At 47.4% G+C, this 20,092-nt stretch overlaps 1 protein-coding gene across 2 annotated transcripts in view; it reads right to left on the bottom strand.

The window, feature by feature from the left end:
* Window positions 1-20,092, bottom strand: part of EYA2 (EYA transcriptional coactivator and phosphatase 2) — a 258,220-nt gene that overhangs the window by 158,578 nt on the left and 79,550 nt on the right. For both annotated transcript variants that reach the window (XM_003787676.1, XM_012803838.1), the window contains exons 2-3: window positions 15,901-16,019; window positions 2,464-2,509 (exon numbers count right to left, since the gene is read on the bottom strand). In XM_003787676.1, the coding sequence (XP_003787724.1) occupies window positions 2,464-2,509; window positions 15,901-16,009 (155 nt within the window). In that variant the 5' untranslated portion in view covers window positions 16,010-16,019. The remainder of the gene's footprint in view (window positions 1-2,463; window positions 2,510-15,900; window positions 16,020-20,092) is intronic.

Here is a 20,092-nt window from a genome sequence, read left to right as displayed (position 1 = left end):
GGATTCACCCACATAGCAATAAGGTCAAGGTGAGCTGTTCTTTTTTTTTATTTTTTTTGAGACAGAGTCTCACTAAGTTGCCATCAGTAGAGTGCTGTGGCATCACAGCTCACAGCAACCTCAAACTCTTGGGTTTAAGTGATTCTCCTGCCTTAGCCTCCCAAGTAGCTGGGACTATAGGCCCCTGCCACAATGCCCAGCTATTTTTTTGTTGCAGTTGTTATTATTGTTTAGCTGGCCCAGGCTGGGTTTGAACCCGCCTGTCTTGGTGTATGTGGCTTGAGCTCTAACCACGGCGTTATGGGCGCTGAACCAAGATGAGCTGTTCTAACACCACAGGAGCAAAATGGTGGCTCTGGGGCCATATTCTGTCCAAGGATCCATGAATATAATTTCTTTGGCCAGTGCACTTAGTTTTTTTGCTAATTTCAATTCACTGGTAATATTCTAAAATTGGAAATTTCTGTCACACATACACACACACACACGTTAACTTCCCCTTTTCTTGGAAAGCAGGTGCTTCAGAAAGCTACTGCCTGTACTCCAGGGTGGCGCTATCGGCTGGATTTGAGTAGGAGTGGCCAGCTCTGGAGACTGAGTGCCACCCTCTCTCTGCAACATTCCCTACGTGGCCCACTTCACTTAGTGGTAAAGGTAGCTGACAATTCTTGTCTGTGATGTGCCAAAGACTGTCCTAGTTACCTTATGTAGACTGGCTCATTTAGGCGTCCCAACACATGTGATAACTCTCAAAGGTGATTACTATTCCAGTCCCCATTTTACAGACAAGAAAACAGAGGCAGAAAGAGACTAAATAACGTGCCAAAAGCAAAAACACAGCATTTGAATCCTGGCTCCAGAGGCCATCCCCTTAACCCTGCCATTGTGCGGCTTCCTCTGGATACCACAGCTGGGACAACCCGGAGTGTTGTACCTAATTATGGTGACTGGCATTTGTAAATTACTGGCATTTGTAAACGTTGCTGAGGTTCCCAAGTCTGCTGTAGCTTATTCCATTTTGTTACATCACATCATTTTAGGTAAAGCCTGTTTCATTCCAGAGCGTCTCCTCCCTAGGAAACTGCATGGTAGGCAGAAGAGGAACGCAAAGGTTTATGGGATTATAAACAAAGGTCTCCATGTTCTTTTTGATGACTACTGGGACAAAGGGTTATTTTGAATAACTTGTTCCAAAATGCATAAGAAACTTATTTGAGCTGGAGATGGCAGACTCCATCCTGGAAGGTGTTTCATCAGTCAATGTTTCAGCTCTTTGGGGTGTCTAGAAAGCAGGTATCTGGTGGGTTGGGACTTCCTGCTAAGCAGAGAATCTTATTTGGAAAATGCTCCCAATCTATGGCCTTTTTAGAAGAGAAGTAAGGTGGAGATCCGAGGTGACAACTCCTGCGTCCCATAAAAATCCATTTAAGGGACTTGGATCAAACTGGGGCTAAAGTTAAAACCCAGAAAAAGAATGGGGGAGCTCTCTAACTTTGTTGCCCTAAAAAGGAGTTAGGTAGCTGTAACAGTCCTACTAACTGCTGCCTGAAACATCTCTAGAGGGAAAGGAAGGCTAAGAAAATGTCTTTCTTATAAACATTTTCTCCCGTGTTGGAGAGGAAGGAGGGTTTTCACATGCCAAAGTGCTGACCCCCAGGCAGCCAGGCCAAGCCCAGGGCTTCACAGGCACCAGTGGGCTTGGCCCATCATTCCCTGAGCTCCACTGGCCCAGCACGTGCCTACAGTGGAGCATTTATGGCACTGGGTTGAGATCTTTGGTTGATTAGACTGTCTCCCCCACTAGACTGGAGCCTCTCCAGGAGCAGGGACTGTGTCTTGTTCACCTCTAAGTTTTCAAAGCTCAGTGTGGGATTTGGTATGGAGGAGCAATGCGTGAGAGTTAGAGTAGGAAGACAGGCTGAAAGGATAGAGCGGAAGGAGGGGGGACCCCAGAGGGAGAAGGGAGCGACATGGGAGTGAGAAGGGGAGGAAGGAGCCCAGCCAAAGGGAGAGAGAGGCGGGGAGAGAAAGGAGGGAGAGGGAAGGAAGGAGGGAAAGAGAGAGGGAGAGGCTGGGAAGGAAGGGAGGGAGGAATTCAGGAAGTTTATGCATGGGAAAGGAGAGTTAGGGAAGGGAAAGAGAATTTTAACAAGAAGGAAGAGAAAAAAGAAGAAAATAACAGCTAAGGCCCTCCGAACGCTCTACCGCAGGGCTTGTTCTAAGTGCATTCCATGTATTTTTCTTATTTCATGGGGCAGGCAGCAGTATCATGACTGTGCCTCTTTTCCAGATGGGAAGACTGAGGCTACAGGAAGTAGTCACTAGCTCAAGGCTGCTCAGCTGGGAAGTGTGGGTGCTGGGATTCCTCTCCAGGTAGTGTGGCTCCAGAGTCCCCTCTTCTTATTTCCATCCCCTAAGACAGAAGAAAGGGAGTGAGTGAGGAGAGGAGGCAATGGAACTCACCGGGTGAAAAGCGGGGATGCTCTCAGGGCCGCCGATTTGGTGATGCCTGGAGGGGAAAAGAAAAATTGGAAGTGTTTTAGCTCTCAGGCTGATGTTCTGCAGAAGTGGTGACTCAGCTGACTCCGCTGAAGCAGAAGCAGACTTGGAGTTTCATCTTGGGCTTTTTCTTGCACAGAAGCTTATTGTCAGGACAACATTTTAATACTTGTCATCTTTGTTATTTATTTATTTTTGGAAACAGGGTCTTGCTCTGGCACCCAGGCTGGGCACTCCTGTTCTCAAGGTGTTCAGTACCTTTTCTGGGTGTGCTTTGTCAACAAAGGGTGACCTATAAAGAATCTATAGCATCCTGGAACATCAGAGTAGAATCCCTTCCCCACCCATTGTATAGACGGAAACACAAGGGCCAAAGAGATGGACTGAGCTTGAGCTGGGCCACCTGCCGAGACAGCAGCACAACTGGGAACGGAAGCAAGCTGGTGGCATTTCACTCCTGGGTGGAGACCCACTCCCTTCCCTGCCTCAAAAACAACCCCAAGAACCCCAGAATGGCAGCCACTGGTTGGCTTTGCTTATCCGGCGACCATTCCCCTCCTTCCGACGATATTACCTTGCCTTGGCCTTCCTCCCCTGCCTCCCCACTTCCAGCCCCTGGGGCCCAGGTGGGGCCGGCACCAGCACTCCAGGCGAAGCACGTCTTGGGTCCTCTCCTAGGTGCCACCCAGGGTGATGGAGCAGGGAGACAGATGAGGCCTGAGCTCCTGACACAAGTGCCTTGCCCTGATGCCTGGACACACAGCTGGGAGAGTTGTTTGCCAGAAGACAGCTCCACATCAGGACAGTTCACTGGGGGGGATCTTTGTGTTCTATCGTCTTGAACAATGCAACTCCATGTCCTGGACAAATTCCAGATAACGTGCCTCTTGACGGGGAAGTGTGCCCTGACCTCCCACTTCCCACTCCCTGTTGTGGAGGGAAGTGGCCAGGCCATCCTTGGGCCCTAAGGCCCAGCACTTGAGCCTCTCTTAGCTCCTGAGCTGAGGGAGCCTCAGCCGACCATCCTGGACCTCTAACTTCTGCTCTTACTGCTGTGAGTCTCGGAGCAGGTTGCCTAGATCTCTGGGCCTCAGACTCCTGCGCAATGAGGATAAAAATACTTATCTCACAAGAATGCATGAGGATTGAAGGAGTTAATGATGATCTCCATCATTTACCTAGAGCTGGCTACGTGCCAAGGTCTCTTACAAATACTTCACTTGGATTATTTTAATCCTTGTACCATGAGGAAGGTTCTATTCTCATCCCCAGATGAAGGAAGAGCTGGGGCAAGGAAAGTTTCGATAACTCACCCAGGGCCGCACAGGACCTAACAGGTGAAGCTGTGATCTGAACCCAGGTGTTCCGGCTCCAAAGTTTGTCTCTCAACCTTGGCACTACAGTGGATGATGACGCTCATCGTCTCAATAGCAACAAACATTGATTTAAAAGTTGACTACGTGCCAGGCCCTCTTAACTGCTGGTGTACATGCCCTTGTGTGTTCCCACAACAATGCAAGGAGGCAGGCAATGCCACTGGGGGGCTCCACAGTTCCCATACCCAGCTCAAGTCATACAGCCTGCGGGCAAGGGCAGGGGGGCTTGAACTCGAGGGCTACGTGAGTCCAGTCTGAAGTCAATACCCTTATTCATCTCCCCTGGCTGAGTCAAATAATCGTTCAAGGGGTGGGGGTGGTGGTGACCTTAGAGTTCATTTAGAGAGTCACACAAACATAGAGAATTGTCTATCTCATTACATAACATGTTAGCATAGTAAAGAAGGAATTGGGTGAAACTTTTGTTCCAGTGATAGTTGTGCAAATGTGCTGTGTGTACAAGCTAAATGGCAGTATAAAAATATATTTCTTATTATGTGTCACACTAAAAGAAAAAAGAGTAGGAGCTGGGCGCAGTGGCTCATGCCTGTAGTTTCAGCTAGTGGGGAGGCTGAGGCAGGAGGATCGCTTGAGCTGAGGAGTTCAAGGCTGCCGCAGGCTGTGAAGTCACCCCTGCACTCCAGCCTGGGCAAAAGGAAGAGACCCCATCGCTGGGGGAAAAAAAAGCTTAATGTCAGGACATGAAGGAAAGCCCCTGGCACACAGTCGGTGCTCACTCAGTGCTGATTTCCCTACCCTGGGTTGGCTCTCCCAGGCAGGGCGCCCCACAATGCATCTCCCTTTTTCATCCTCCCCCAGGACTAGAGAATGAACTGTCTCATTCTGGAGCAGCCACGGTTCCATTACTGATCAAAGCTGCTGACTTGAGTGTGTTTAGCAATGCGTAAGTCACTGAATTAAACATTTTGAATCTTTTCTTTCATAAATATGTAAATATTCATAAAAATCTAAATCTATGGAAACAGCATTCCTATGGGCTCGAATGAACTTGGCGTTCCATAAATTTGAGGCGAGCGTTTTGCCTTCCCGTCTCTGCGCCATGATTTGCATGTTTCCCCCACCGGCTTCTTCTTCAAGCCTCCACCCTGTTCCTGGGAATTGCTGAGCAACCTGCTTCCCCACAAGGGCAGGTCTCCCTCCCCTGTCGTGCAAATCCACCGTACTCTCCCTTTTCCACCCTGGCAACCCCAGGAAGACGGGGAGAAGGAGAAACAGATTGTGTGATTGTTTTCTTTTTACCTGTTTTCTATTGGTATCACACTTAACCTTTTCAACCCAGGACACGATGGGGAATTGAGGACGCCGAAAACGAGCGTGTTGAACTGAATATGCAATGATGGGTTTTCTCTGCTCCTCCCTCTCTTCTTCCCTTCCTTTCTCCTGGTTAGGATGGTGTAGACTTCACCCATGACCTAGATGTCCATGGGAAGGCAGGTTTCTCTAAGCTCCTTCCCTCCTAGGGGGCTGGGACAGGGCTGTGTCGGGGTGGAGAGGGGGAGCAGGGACTGCCCTGGAGCAGGCAGCTTCCCTCTTCACCTGGTTGCTCCCACTGGTGACCCAGGGCTATTTGTCCTCAGAGGTCACATGGGCTTGGACGTCTGCCCTGCCGCTGTTGTGGGTGAACATCATCATTGGACCAGGAAGTGGCCTTGATGGAGGGGTCACTGTGGGCAAGGCCAGCTCCGGTGTGACAAGTGGAAAGATGAGCAGTCGCAGGAGACAACCTGCTCCTCAGTGCAGCCCAGAATGTCTTTCAATGACCCCCAGGTGCCCACACCACCACTTTCTTGGTGGGAAGTCAGAGCTTGGACAGACACACTGAGGATAGAGACACAGGGGACTGAGCCAGGGAACTTCCTGTTCAGCTCAGGAGAGACCTTGCCACAGCCTTGAATCGGCACCATTGAATACAGGGATGATACTGTGGACAATCCCATGGTCCACAGCTTGCCAGAGGGACAGAGTGGGTGTGAACAGTGTCCATGAGTCCCTCCATGATGTCACAGTCATCATAGACCTTCCTTCTGGGAGACAAGCAGATTGCAAGCTGGCAATCCAGAGGGAGTGGCCATACTTCTTGTGGGTCACCCTAATCTCAGACATAAGCCATTAGCATATGGACAGAGAGATGACCCACTGATGCCACTCTTCAGGTGAGCCCCAAGAATCTTCAGAGTGATGAAGACACCGTGTTCAGCAGTAGCGGGTACTCCTTTGACCTTGGTGGGATCTGGTGCCTGGCAGATGGAGCTGGACTCCCTGCTGATCACAGCCTCCTGTTCTCAGTCTTGTTGGTACCACTTAACTTGCCAAGATAGACTTATACTGGAACACATAGGCCATGAGGTCAGGCCAATGGAGGAGTCACGGATGACAACTTAGATCCACTGTGCTCGTAGTTCGTGCAGCCCTAGTGACTTGGCACCTAAGGCAGGCAAATCTGTTTACTCCAAGCTTCACCACTTGTCTTGGCAGCTGTGGCTGGTGCATAAAATGAGGCAATTACTGGCTCTCAAGTTGGGAAGGCAGAGTGGCTCTTCTTACAGGCGTGAGCCACTGTGCTGACCCTCCATTTATTTCTGAATTAAAGACTCTGAGCCTTCCTTTCCTCCTCAGCTTCCTATGGCTGAGGGGAGGATTTGCTAAGCAGATGGTTATAGCCTCTGAGATGAGCTTGCTCATTCATTCATTCATTCATTCATTGCCAGGCATGTGCTCAACCAGGTCATGACAGGGAGCAAAAGCAGTCTCTATCTTTCTGGAACCTCCTGTCTAGTGGGGGAGATGAACGGCAAATAATCACATAAATGAATATTTAACGACAATAATCAGGCCGGGTGGGGTGGCTCATGCCTGTAATCCCAGCACTCTGGGAGGCCAAGGTGGGTGGATTGCCTAAACTCAAGAGTTCAAGACTAGCCTGAGTAAGAGTGAGACCCTGTCTCTACTTAAAATAGAAAAACTAGCCAGGCACTGTGGCGGGCACCTGTAGTCCTAGCTAGTCAGGAGGCGGAGTCAAGAGGATCTCTTGAGCCCAAGAGTTTGAAGTTGCTGCAAGCTATGACACCACAGCATTCTAGCCTGGGTGACAGAGTGAGACTCTGTCTAGGAAAAAAAAAAACTACAATGATCATGAGATATAAAGGAAGAAAGTAGATGGTATAGGCCAACACATCTGAAGCCTTGATGTATGCTGGGGATCTTGTTAAAATGTAGACATTGGGGCAGCACCTGTGGCTCAAAGGAATAGGGTGCTGGCCCCCTATGCCAGAGGTGGTGGGTTCAAACCCAGCCCTGGCCCCGCTCCAAAATGTAGACGTTGATTCTATTGTTCAAGGAAGTCCCCTGGTGATGCTGAGGCTGCAGGTCCACAAGCCACCACTCTATGTGGTGAGAGCACGGACTGTGTGTTAATACGAAACTACAAGTTACCCCAAATGATCACAATGTTGTGTTAATAAAATAAATCTCCGTTGCAGAAGTCACAAACTGCAAAGCATATCGGGGCCAAGAAAGTAATACAAAGAAATGAGCAGAGCATAAGATCCAGCTTTAATCAGAGGAACCTAAAGCTCAGTCTGGGTGTGTGAGTGCACACTTACATGCGATTGTGTCTGTGTGGGACTGTGTGAAGTAACTTACCAGGGACACAAACTGTTTCTCATCCATTCATGTAGTCAACAGATGTTTTTACCCACCTACCATGGGCCACATCTCTTATAATTTGTTCACTTACTCTTCTTTCCAAAGAAAGCAGCTGGATTTAAGGGGTCAGATCCAAATTCAAATCTTGGCGCCGCTGCAGTACAGCTGTGTGACCTGGTGCCTGTCAATTCCTCCCTCTGAGCCTCAGTTTCCTCATCTGCAAATTGGGGCAGCATCTGGTACCCACAGAGGAGGCAGATACCTGGCAAATGGTGAGTGCTCAACACCCAGGAGCTGTTATTAGCTTTTTACTCTCCTGGGGGGGTCTTGCTTAAGCCACTTAAATCCATGAGCCCAATTTGAATGTTCACACTTTTTTCACCTCTCATTGGGAGGATTAAATAGCTAATGATTCTGGAAGCAGCAACTGTTGTTAGGTGGCCTAATTGGACCCCAGGGGTTGGCTTCTAACTGATCCCCAGTGAGATGAGACAATTTCTAGTGCCAGCGAGATGTCTGGAGGCAGGTCTTCGCTAAGAAAGGTGTCTGTCTATAAACCGTGTCAGCTCATCTCCCTTGTGTGGGTGATTTGAGTCGCTCCTGTACCAGGGACAGTGATGACTGAAAAGGCACCGCATGAATCCAGACCTTGATTTTGACTCTGACCGAGTGTCTCTGTGACCGTGAACAAGTCCTCGTGGGAGATGTTGCTGAGGACAGAAAGGAATGAGACAGCGTGTCCCGGGGTGTGATCTTTGCAGACCCATCAATACCCACTCTTCTACTGAAATCATCACCAACTAATTTTAATGCACACTAGAACCATACCTAGACGATCGAAGCCATAACTTTTCATTTCTGGAACTGGTTGAAGTCATTCTTTTGAAATGACTTTATTTCTAGGGAGCTGTTTTAAAGAAAAATTAGTAATCAGTGGCAGTGCAGGTGGCCCAAGACTGTGCAGCTTGTGATACGCTGCTATAGGGATAAACCGGTGATCCATGGAGCAGGAGATGGGATTAACAGCAGTCAGCACCCTTTTCTTTAAAGAGGGCGCTGGCAGTCTCCATCTTGCCCCAGTACCCCACCAAATCCCATTTCTCCTCTCTGTAGGTAGGGGCTGTTCCGGGAGCGAAGGCCCCTGGGCGGACAGGCCAAGGAAGGCTTTGAGGTAGGGAAGGGAAGCGACAACGGATTCCTCCAGCCAGCACCTGGACACAGCTCTGGGCAGCTCAACCTGGCTGGGATAAAATGAATCAAAACCTGCCAGCTTCAGGCTGGAACCGGTGAGACTGAAACTGAAAATTAGGCCTCGTCACGCCCAGGGCAGAGGAGGTGCAGGAAGCCAGAGAAGCAGGCAGCCCAGTTTGTTCTGTGGACAGTGGTTTCACTTCTCCTTGGAATCACTAAGCGAGATTACTGCCCCTGCTTTTGATAAATGCATCTGCATTAAAAATTTTTTTTTCTCTATTCAAGGTAACTTCTCTCCCCCTCCCCCTTCCAGAAGATGGGACACAATCAAAATCCAATTTTCCTGTGAATAGTAATGAATACCTCTCAAGGGGTTCCTACAGGGGCCTTGTGCTCAGGGCTGCACGAGTATTATGCCTCTTATTCCCCATAACAACCCATCAAAGTGTTATCATTACTTGTACTTTGCAGATGTGGACAATGAAGCAGGGGAAGTTAAGGAAACTTTACTAAGGATTCAAAGCCAATATCAACCTGCAGTTGATCCTCAGGACCGCTCTGTACTCATCCATCTGTCACTCCGCTGTGAACTGGAGACTGAGTTGTACGTTAAATGGGAGCAGGATTTAAATCTGCACACACATATACAAAGGAATGAAAAACTGTCTTTGTACAGGAGGAATTCAGCATCGAGAGAAACGGCTCTCAACCTCGGGTATACAACCAAAGGTCTGGTGTGATTTAAAAAAATTCAGATACCTGAGCCACTCCCCTGATCAATTAAATCAGACTCTCCGAGATGGGATCCAGGCGTTATCATTACAAACAAAATGCACAGAACACTTCCCAGGTGATTCCAATAAACCGCCAAGCTTGAGCATCTGTGCTTGAGCCTGGTTCCCAAGACCATCCAACCAGGGACTTGTGAGAAATGCAAATTCTTAGGCCCCTGCCCAAACCTCTACAGAATCAGAAAGTCTGGGGATGGGGCCCAGCAGTCTCTGTGCTGCTAACAAGCCCTTCTGGGGGATTCTGGTGCTCTACAGAGTTCGAGAACCAAAGAATTAGAGCCTTGCTACTCAGAAAGTGGCTGGTGGACCAGCTCACCGGCATTACCTGGGAGCTTGTTAGAAAGGGAGATTCTCAGGCAGGATCAGAGTTTGCAGTGTGGCAAGGTCCCCGAGTGATTCCTGTGCAGGAAGGAGGAGATATGTGGCTGCTCTCCCCTGAGAGCCTTCTAAGTGTCTTTTTTGTGTTTTTTTTTTAAGAGACAGAGTCTCATTTATTGCCCTTGGTAGAGTGCTGTTGCGTCACAGCTCACAGCAACCTCCAACTCCTGGGCTTAAGCGATTCTCTTGCCTCAGCCTCCTGAGGAGCTGGGACTACAGGTGCTGGCTACAACACGCAGCTATTTTTTTGTTGCAGTTTGGCCGGGCCGGGTTTGAAGCCTCCACTCTTGGTATATGGGGCCAGAGCCCTACTCACAGAGCCACAGGCGCAACCAGAGCCTTCTAAGTGTCAAGCACTCTGCAAAGCCTTTATCACGCACGGCCACATGCAGTCCTTTCTAGCCACCACCTCTGACATAGGCCTCTTGCTATCACATTCCTGCTTTATTTCACCACAGAAATTATCACTATCTAAAATTCCTGAATAAGAAAAAATTCAGTACCTGTCTCCTGCATGAGAACATAAGCTCTGGAACTGGGGCCCTTCACCACTGTATTCCCAGCACCTACGCCTTGGCAGGTGTGGGGGAGCTACTAATCTCTACTGAAAAATGTGTGTCGCAGCAATCATAATCTTCATTATCTAGAAGAGGGCCCTAAGGCTCAGAGACAGGCAGGAATTCACCCCGGTTCATGCAGTGAGCGGAGCATGGCTGGGATGCTCAAGAGGCCCGGATGACGCCAGACACACAGGATGTGACGCATGGCGGCTGTGGGGAGAGGCCAAAAGTGCCCCTGGGAACAGAGTGACTCTCAGGATGCAAAGTCCTGGAAGGCAGGCAGAGGGTGGGCTTCATGCTCACACCGGGGAGGTGTATCCAACACCTGATGAATCCACGATTGGATGAAATGAATGAATAAGACACTATTGAATCTCCCTGTGGAGGAAGGTTCCACAGCGGGCAGAGCCAAGTTGAATGAGTGGGAGTTGGGAAGACAGGACGGAAAGGGCGCGCGTGTTAAGAGGCTGCGTTTCCACCTCAGTCTCTTCCCCAGGGAAATGGTGCACGTGGGCAGACAGCGGCTGACGTGGGATACTTCTTGCACCGTTGCTTTTTAAGGGCACAAATTAAAAATAACAAAAATAACCTGAGAGTTCATCTGCAGGGGGATGGGTCAATGAAGCGGGGCGTGGCCAGTCTTTGGTGCACTATTTAGTTAAGAAAAGGAAGTAGATATTATATCCATAATGAGTGAACAAAGCCAAACTGTAGCACGTACTTTAATAGGATGAGGGCTTTTGTGTTTCAAACCTTTTACCGGCAATATTGTCATTTCTATAGTAAACACACAGTTGGTAATCTATGGATATCCATAGACACACATGAGTTATATAAATATTTATTTGAACGCTTGCGATCAGGAAACGGCCTTAAATAGCACCCACGAAAACCGTGAGGGCAGGGTTACTCCTGGGGAGGGGAGGACAGGCTGAGGTTGGGTGGATGTGGTGAAGGGTAATTTGCTCTAGTATTTCAACTTTTTATAAAGGTTGTGCATTTTTATATTACCTGATGACTAGAAATTGGCTTGTCTTTAAAAAAAAAACAAACAAAAACCTTTAAAAAAACAAAAACAAAAACCCAGGCTGGGCACGGTGGCTCACACCTATAATCCTAGCACTCTGGGAGGCTGAGGCAGGTGGATTGCTTGAGCTCAGGAGTTCAAAACCAGACTGAGCAAGAGTGAGCTCTAAAAAGATAGCTGGGCGTTGTAGGGGGTGCCTATAGTCCCAGGAGTCTCAAGTAAGAGGATCACTTGAGCCCAAAACTTTGATGTGGCTGTGAGTTATGACACCATAACACTCTACCCAGGGCAATAAAGTGAGACTATGTCTCAGAAACAAACAAACAACAAAAAAAACAAACCCCCAAAATTATAAAAAAGAGGAAAAGAAGGGCACCCCCAGCAGGGCGTGTGGCATGTACAGAGGCTGGGAAGTGTGACCAGGCAGACTTAGAGTACTCTGTCTTCATTCATTTGACAAATCTTTCTTAAGGACCCACTATGTGTTTTCCCCTGTTCTGAGCAGTGGGGCTATGTGTCGACTTCAGTGTACAAGGTCCGCCCTCAGGAAACTTACATTCTGTGGGTGAGCCAGACACACAGAGAACAAATAAACGACTTGGGACAGAGAGTAGCAAACTGAAGAAAATAAAAGAGGGCGCAGAGCAGAGCTGCCGAGTGGCTGGGCTCTCTGCAGGCTCCCCCCTTAAAGCCAATCACCACTTCTCTTACCACAGTCCAAGCCACCAGTACCCTCACCTGGGTGATGGTCACACTCTTCACTGCGCTCCCGGCTCCCATTCTGCTCTTACCCTTTTTAGTCTGTCCCCATCTGTAGCCAGGGGGAACCTGTCAATATGCAAATTAGATCATCCCTCCTCTGTTCAAACCCTCCCATGGCTCCCTACTCAGACAGGTGGAAGCCAAAGTCTTTCCAACGGCTCACAAAGCTGTGCAGGGTGTGACCCTGCTTGCCTTTTGGACCAGATCTGTGCCATTCCGCTCACTTGGACCAGCCTCCTCAAGGGCTCTGAGCACACAGCTGCCCCAGGGCCTTTGCACTTACTGCCTTCTCTGCTCAGGGAGCCTTGTTCCTGTAGCCACACAGAGCCCTCCCTGACCTCTTTCAGTCTTTCTTCGAGTGTTACCTTCTCAGGGTCCTCTTTCCTAGACACCTAATGATAACCGCACCCCCACACCCCTGCATTCCTTACCCTCCTTCCCTGCTTTTTTCCCTCCATACTTTGTATCACCATCCAACATGCTACACATCCTGCTTATTTATCTTATTTATTGTTATTCTCAGCCTTTTGCTTTGCCAGCATCTAGTGTAGGTTCCATGAGGGCAGAGTTTTCTGTGCTTTCCCAGTACTTAGACTGATGCTGGGCACATGGCTGAAGACACATTTGTTGAACAGTTACTTTCCAACGAGAATTGAGGGATGGATGGTCCTGCAGAGCCTGGGAAAGACTGGTCCAAGCAGAGGGAACAGCAAGTGCAAAGGCCCTGAGGGCAATCGTGCTTCCCAGCTAAAGCACAGGGAGCAGAGGAGACAGAGGAGGAGAGGAGCGTGAGAGGCTTCCTGGTGGCTAAGGGTAAAGAATTCAGATCTTACTCTATACTTTTTAGAAACACTGAGTTTTCCCTCCATGGTTTAACTCGTTTCATCCTCATATCAACTCTATGAGGTCAGTGGAATAATTGACCTACATAAACTCCCATTTAACAGATGGGGCAAATGAGCCCCAAAGAGGTTACACCTCTAGCCCAGGTACCCATGGCTGCTAAGAGACAGAGGTGAGGATTCAATGGGAGCCACTGATGAGCTTTGGGGGGGGGGTCTATTTTCTCTCCAGAACCCCCATGGGCAGGTCCGATGGCTCACATCTCCCTGGGATTCTCCTTTGAGCTTGACCCATGAGACCACTTTAAAAAGACTCTGTGATAGAAGGAATGGCCCAGCAGGAGGAAGAACAGGAGCCAGGCAGGAAGAGCAGCCTAATCTGCCACTTGGGGAGTCATACTCCAGGGTAGAATATCCCTTACAGAGTTGCTGGAGCTCACACAGCCTCCAGAGAAAGAGAAGTGTGTGTGCAACCAGTTCCACCACCTTACCCAACTGATTAACCCTCCCCACTCTGAATCTGGAAGCGACCTCTTTCAGCCCTATCCTCCGAAGCCTTCACCATGGTAGTGCTCCAGGGCAGAGGAAAGGGTACGCTGATTTCCAAGTCACAAAAAGAAGTGTGTTTGTGGGTACCACCACTGGGAGGGCGGATTGGACATGTAGGGCCTGGAGACTCTTAGAGCATGGCAGAAAAGTGATTCAAAAGTCAGAACTCCATAGCCAGAGGCCCTGGGATCAATTCCTGTGTGACTTTAAGCTGCTTACGCAATCTAGAAAATTGAGCCTCAGCTTCCACATCTACAAAATGGACTCATAGCTTCATAGGGGAAAATAATTAAATGAGAAATAGCACAGTTTACTGGGTAGGAGAATAGACTTTGAAGTCAGGCCACCTAGGGCAAAATTTGGGCCACCATTTGTCTGCAGCTTCATAATCAAGCTCCTTAACCACTCTGCATGAGTTTTCTCATTTGTAAATGGGGTTGATAACTTTTTATAGAGTTGAGGGAATTAAATGAGTGCCAGGTGTTTGCTCTTATGGTGATGGAGGAGAAGGAGGAGGAGGGGAACGAATCTAGATTTACACTGTTTTGAACAGTGGCACAGATATGTGCTCACAAAAATTAGGGACAAAAGGAAGTGGCGGGGACTCACCTAAGGGAGCCTCTCAGCTCCTTCCAGTGGCAGCCAGGTGGGAATATGGGCCCGGCATCGCTAAAGCACTCAGCATTTCAAGAGAGATCAGAAATACAGAATTTTATGTGAATACTCCACATTTTTACGAGTTCACTTTTGCTTTAAAAATGGCGCAAACCAAGCAAAGACATTCTCAGGGGCCAGGTCGGGCTGTGGGCTTCACAATCATAATTCACTGTGGTTATCTGATTCAGAGGACAATGACAATGGAACGGTAAGTTTAATCACTTGCTCTGCCCCGAGGCATGCCATGAACTTCACATACCATCGCTTCCATTGAATTCCTGCAGTTGGCACCCTGTGACATTAAGTCATTATTATGTGGGGGAAGTCATTAGTATGTCCCCACTCGGCAGGTGAGAAAGAGACTCATGGATTCCAAAGGGGCTGCAAAATAATTTAACAAATAGTCATAAAAGTATTCACAAAAAGGAAACTGAGGCTCAGAAAAGTCAATTTGCTCAAGATGTCTGGGCTGGGAAGCAGTAGGCTGAGATTCAGACTTGGGTACTCCTCACTTCACATCCTGTGCCCCTGCCTGTTACGACTGGTTCTAAAATGAAAACTTGAGCCTCTACTCAGAAAAACAAAAACCAGAACACATGACTTTGAGCAGAGCTCAATCAATTTTCTCAAACTCTCCAAGAGCCCAGGATGCACTGAAGATCCAGGAAGACTGAGGACGTGCTCTCTACCACCCAGTGTTGGCATGGGAGCCCAGACCTCGTGGTGGTACTTTTAAGAGGGTTGCTCCAGCTCCATCAGCAGCGTGCAAGTACAACATCATTGTATTGGTGACAGCAATAAGTACTCATGGAGACCTGGATTTGCCTCAAAGCATGTTCCTTGCGATGTTCTGTTCCCACTAGACACGCAGCACTCTGGTTTTCTATGACAGTTATGTGGCATGTAGGCCCTGTGAACTGGCCTTAAATGCAGACAGTTAAAGAGAAACAACCAGGGTTCTCAGAACACCAGCAGGTAAAGCCCAAAGCTGGCCAAGTAAAGGGTTAAGTCCAATGGTTACACAGAACAGCTTAACTCCAAACTCTACCAGGAAGGCTGATAGATCCCAAACAGAACAAACAATAGCTGGGATTGTTCTAGCGAAAACGAGTTTGGCTGCATCACTTGCCAATAATTTTTTAAATATCTTTAACCCTCCTCTGCTTCCTTGATTCCAACCCGACCTGAAAGCTAAAGGTGGCCGAGTTCTTGTCCTGATGGCAACTTGCCCTGTAAAAAGACGCCTGCCTGGAGGAGGGGATGGCAGAGAAGGGCTGCGAGGACAGAGCTCAGAGCTGGAGACGGGGACACTGCGGAATACAGCCAGGGCTGGGCCTGGAACACATCCGTCTGCGGTGGTGTCAGTATTCCTTGGAACTAGAGACCAAGAAAGGAAACTCAGAACATGAGTAAGCACACGCTAACGACATGGTAACATGGTTAGCGACATATACCCGTGTTTTGGGTCAGAGGCAGTAATTTAAACAGCAGCAGGAGAAACTGTCCTAAGGACAGGACTTTGGAAAGGATGTGAGTCAGTCCCTTGCTGTATCCGTAGGGATCACCACAGCTGTCTGCCAAAACTCATCACAGGAGGCCTACCTCTTCTGTCACTCCGAGTCCACGTGGCGGAGTCAGCACAGTTAAACTTCAGTTTATCCAGACAGTCGCTGTTTACAGTGAGGCTGGGTGAGATCACTAGTTCTAGCATTTCCTTGTACCTGCCAGAAAACAAAGGGAAATATACTTTATTCATTAATTATGCATGCTTACTGATGATTTCTATTTCTTTCCCTAAGAGTGTAAATAGGAAAGCTGATTACCTAAACCCAGCCTTCTTATACATTCTACACGATAAAAATTCACTCAACTTCTCATCCAAGGGGAATGAGGCGTTAATGAAGTCCTCGCTCCTCCCCCGAGAGAATACACCCATTGGATTAAGACATTCCCCTCCTTCGCGCTGTATTTTGCCATTAGAAAAATTATATTTCAGTCTCTTTTTAATGTTGCCTGAATGAGCCAGAGCAAACTAGGGAGACTTCCCAGCAGAGGAAGAGAGAGGCAGGTAAGGGGAGAGAGAGAGAGAGAGAATGCATCTGAATTGTTATTCCCCAAAGCCAGAGGCTTGGGGAGAACTTGGAGTTAACTGTGGTTAAGACAGAAAGGTAGACACGGGGCTCTTTGCACAGTTAGAGAAAGGCTTGAAAGCCATCAGTGATATCAACAGCTCTTTCTGGGCAACCCACTCCACAGCCCATGACTGATGACTTTGGCCTGTACCAAGGGAGAAAGCACTGGGTCCTCATGATTTTGATCATATATCATGGGGAGAGCCAGGAGAGTAGGGACAAGACTCCTGGGTCTTTCTTATTTTCTATTGAAAACATTTCCAACTCTTGCATCATGTTGGCATTTATCCCTCCTAAATGCCTACCTGCTGTGTTTAGGAAATGAGGTTTCTAGCTAATGCATAAAATGTCAGGTGTGGTATAACAATTCTCAAAGGTCTCAACTATAATCAGTAACATTTCACAGTTGTCTTCAGAGAAAGGCTGGACTTACTGAGAGCGAGCATATCGTGATCACAAGGTCATTACTGGCAAGATCAGTTATTGTTCTGTTAAGGAAACACAAGGAACCAGTTGATGGTGTAGTCATTATCAACTTAGGTTCTGTGGTCAAAAAGGTTGTGAATTCAAATTCCAGGCTCCCTACTCACGACCTTGAGCCAAAGAGCTCTAAGTCAAAGGTTGTCTTATTTGGAAAATGGAGATTATCAAAGTTCCCTGACAAGGTCACGGTGAAGATGAAAAGAGATGATAGGTGTAAAGAAAGGACTTTGTAGGAGCACCTAAATACTCCTTCTCTGTTATAGGAAGGGGTGGTGTGTTCATATAATGGGACATGACACAACAGCGTAAAAGACACTGGGGCTCTGCTCAGCACTGTGGACAGATGCCAAAGGGCCAGCAAAGAGGAGGAAAGGTGACCACAATGTGACACCACTTCCCTGAAGTTCAATGACTCCAAGAGGGACTGTGTCTGGGACTTCCTATGGAAATCAAAATTGTCAGATGCTCAAGTCACCTATGTTAAATGGTGAAGTATTTGCATATAACCTATACATAGCTTCCTCTGTACTTCAAATCATCTCTAGATTGCTTATAATACCTAATATAATGTAAATGCATGTAAATAATTGTTATGTTGTACTATTCCAAAATCTGTACTATTTTCATTCTTATCTTTTTTGAGACAGAGTCTTACTTTGTCATCCAGGGTAGAGTGCCGTGGCATCCTTAGAGCTCCCAGCAACCTCAAACTCTTTAGCTTAAGTGATTCTCTTGCCTCAGCCTCCCAAGTAGCTGAGACTATAGGCACTTGCCACAATGCCCGGCTATTTTTAAGAGAAGAAGTCTCCTTCTTGTTCAGGATGGTCCTGCAACTCCTGAACTCAAGCAATCCTTTTTCCTCAGCCTCCTGAGCAGCTGAGACTATGAGTGATTGCCAAAATGCCCCGCTAGTTTTTCTATCTTTAAAGTAGGGATAGAGTCTCCCTCTTGCTTGGGCTGGTCTCCAACTCTGGAGCTCAAGCAATCCTCCTTCCTCAGCCTCTCAAAGTGCTAAGATTACAGGCATGAGTCACTGTGGTATTATTTTTTGTTTTCCCCTGAATATTTCTGATCCAATGTTGACTGAATCTGTAGATATGGAACCTGTAGATGTGAAGGGCCAGCTCTACTGTTGAGGAATATCAACTTGTGCAATAAAAAGACTAAAAAAGAAAAGAAGTATGTGTAGGAATGATCACCACCAGTTTCAGGAGGATGACTGACTCCAGGGCTAAGAGGGGCTGTAATCTGGGAAGTGATACCTGGGGGCTTCCACTGTGTTTGTTTTAGTTTAGGGGCTGACACGAACTATGGCCCCTAGGTCAGATCCAGCCTGTGACTGTTTTTGTGCGACCCATGAGTGAGGAATGGCTTTCATGTTCTTAAAGGGTTGAAAAAAATCAAAAGGAGGATACTATTTCATGACATGTGAAAATGATGTGAACGTCACATTTCAGCGTCCACAGGTACCGTTTTATCAGTGAGCCCTGCTCACTGGCCGACTATGGTTACCTTCATGCTGGAACTGCTAAGTGGAGCAGTTTCAACAGCGACCATATGTGGCCCCCAAAGCCAAAGATGCTTAATATTTGGCAGAAAAAATTTGCCAATTTCTGTTCTAATTTATAAGCAGGGTGCTGGGCACACCAATTCTGTATAGCTCACTATACTTACATTTTTGCATGCCTGCAGTGCTTAATAAATTTTTAAGAAGAAAGAGCACTTATTTTAGGACTTGGATTTAAGACATACTTTATATGTGTGTACTTGTTAATCTGATGAGATAATGTCCCAAAAATCAGCTTCTAGTGTTTATATCTTTCTATTAGCAGGTAAATGTTGGGTCCTAAATGTTCCCGGGTATACATGAATCCCGGAATCATGTAATCTCTGTTTCTTTGTGCCCAAATGCCATAATGCACTCCAGGACAGAGGCCTAGGGGTCGTGTTTCTTTAGTTCATCAAAACATATTGTGTGGTGCTCAGCAAATATTACACGTTGAATCTGTGGTCTGACTGCAGGTGCCAGAAATTTGCATTTTTACCCAAACTCATTCCCTTCCTTCTTTTGGGTGTGTGCAAAGAATTCGAGATCAAAAAATAAACAATGAGATTAAAAAAAAATAGCATTCGTCTCCAAATATCCAGATGCTACGAATATTAGAGGCAGCAAATTGCTAGCTGACTGACCAACTCCAGTTAGAAACAAAATGCATTTTCCCTATTCCCTGGGGTTTACAAATATCTGACGTTGGTGCCAATATTTTGAAATGAGTCGATTTCACACAAAAATCTAGATTTTCTGTTTCTTTTAAAACTGGAAGAATATCGCCATTCTGCACGGCAACAAACAGTGGCCCGGCCACCATTGAGCCATGGCGTATGGGCCTCAGATTGCCAGGCCCCCACCACTTTCTACTCGCCTGAATTTGTATTTTCTCCTGGTCCCTCTGGGCATTTGCAATCCAGACCCATAGCGTATGTATTGTCAGAAAAGCCCGCTGAGGAAATAGACAGCAGTGTGACACTTCTGGCCTCTGTCACCTAGCTTATTTATTTTACCAAGGGTTGCTGTCATCCTTAGGAGCTCTCAGTGTATCTAAATAGCATTTGCTGATTTTAAACAGAGTAGGGATGTGCTTGTGCGTTTTAACTCTCAGAGTATCGCTACTAAAGCTTTTGGTGTGTTCACCTTACCCTCTAGTCTTGCCTAAAATCCTTGAAGGCCAAGTCAACCAAGGTGGAAATCACCTTGATTTCCCCCCGTAGCAACTGACACAGAATCTTGTTCATTTTCATCCAAAGAACATCTGCTGGATGAGAGGAGGAAAGAAGGGACAGAGGGAGAGAGGAACACACAGGGAAGGAATCTATATTTGAGTGATTGGTTTCTTCTAATGAGATTTTATTTTATATCATCACAGCTCACAGTAACCTCAATCTCTTGGGTTCAGGTGATCTTTTTGCCTCAGCCTCCCACGTAGCTGGGACTACAGGTGCCCACCATGATGCCTGGCTAGTATTTTTATTTCTTAATTTTTTTTGCAGTATTTTGGTCAGGGCTGAGTTTGAACCCGCCACCCCTGGTATATGGGGCTGGCTCTCTATTCCTTGAGCCACAGGTGCCGCCCTATTTTTTATTTTTTTAGTAGAGATAGGGTCTCACTCTTGCTCTGGCT

Source organism: Otolemur garnettii, unplaced genomic scaffold (genome assembly GCF_000181295.1).
Source record: "Otolemur garnettii isolate 467f Iridium unplaced genomic scaffold, OtoGar3 scaffold00023, whole genome shotgun sequence".
Classification (NCBI taxonomy): domain Eukaryota; kingdom Metazoa; phylum Chordata; class Mammalia; order Primates; family Galagidae; genus Otolemur; species Otolemur garnettii.
The sequence above is the reverse complement of the archived record's forward strand: the minus strand, read 5'-3'. Positions and strand labels throughout refer to the sequence as shown.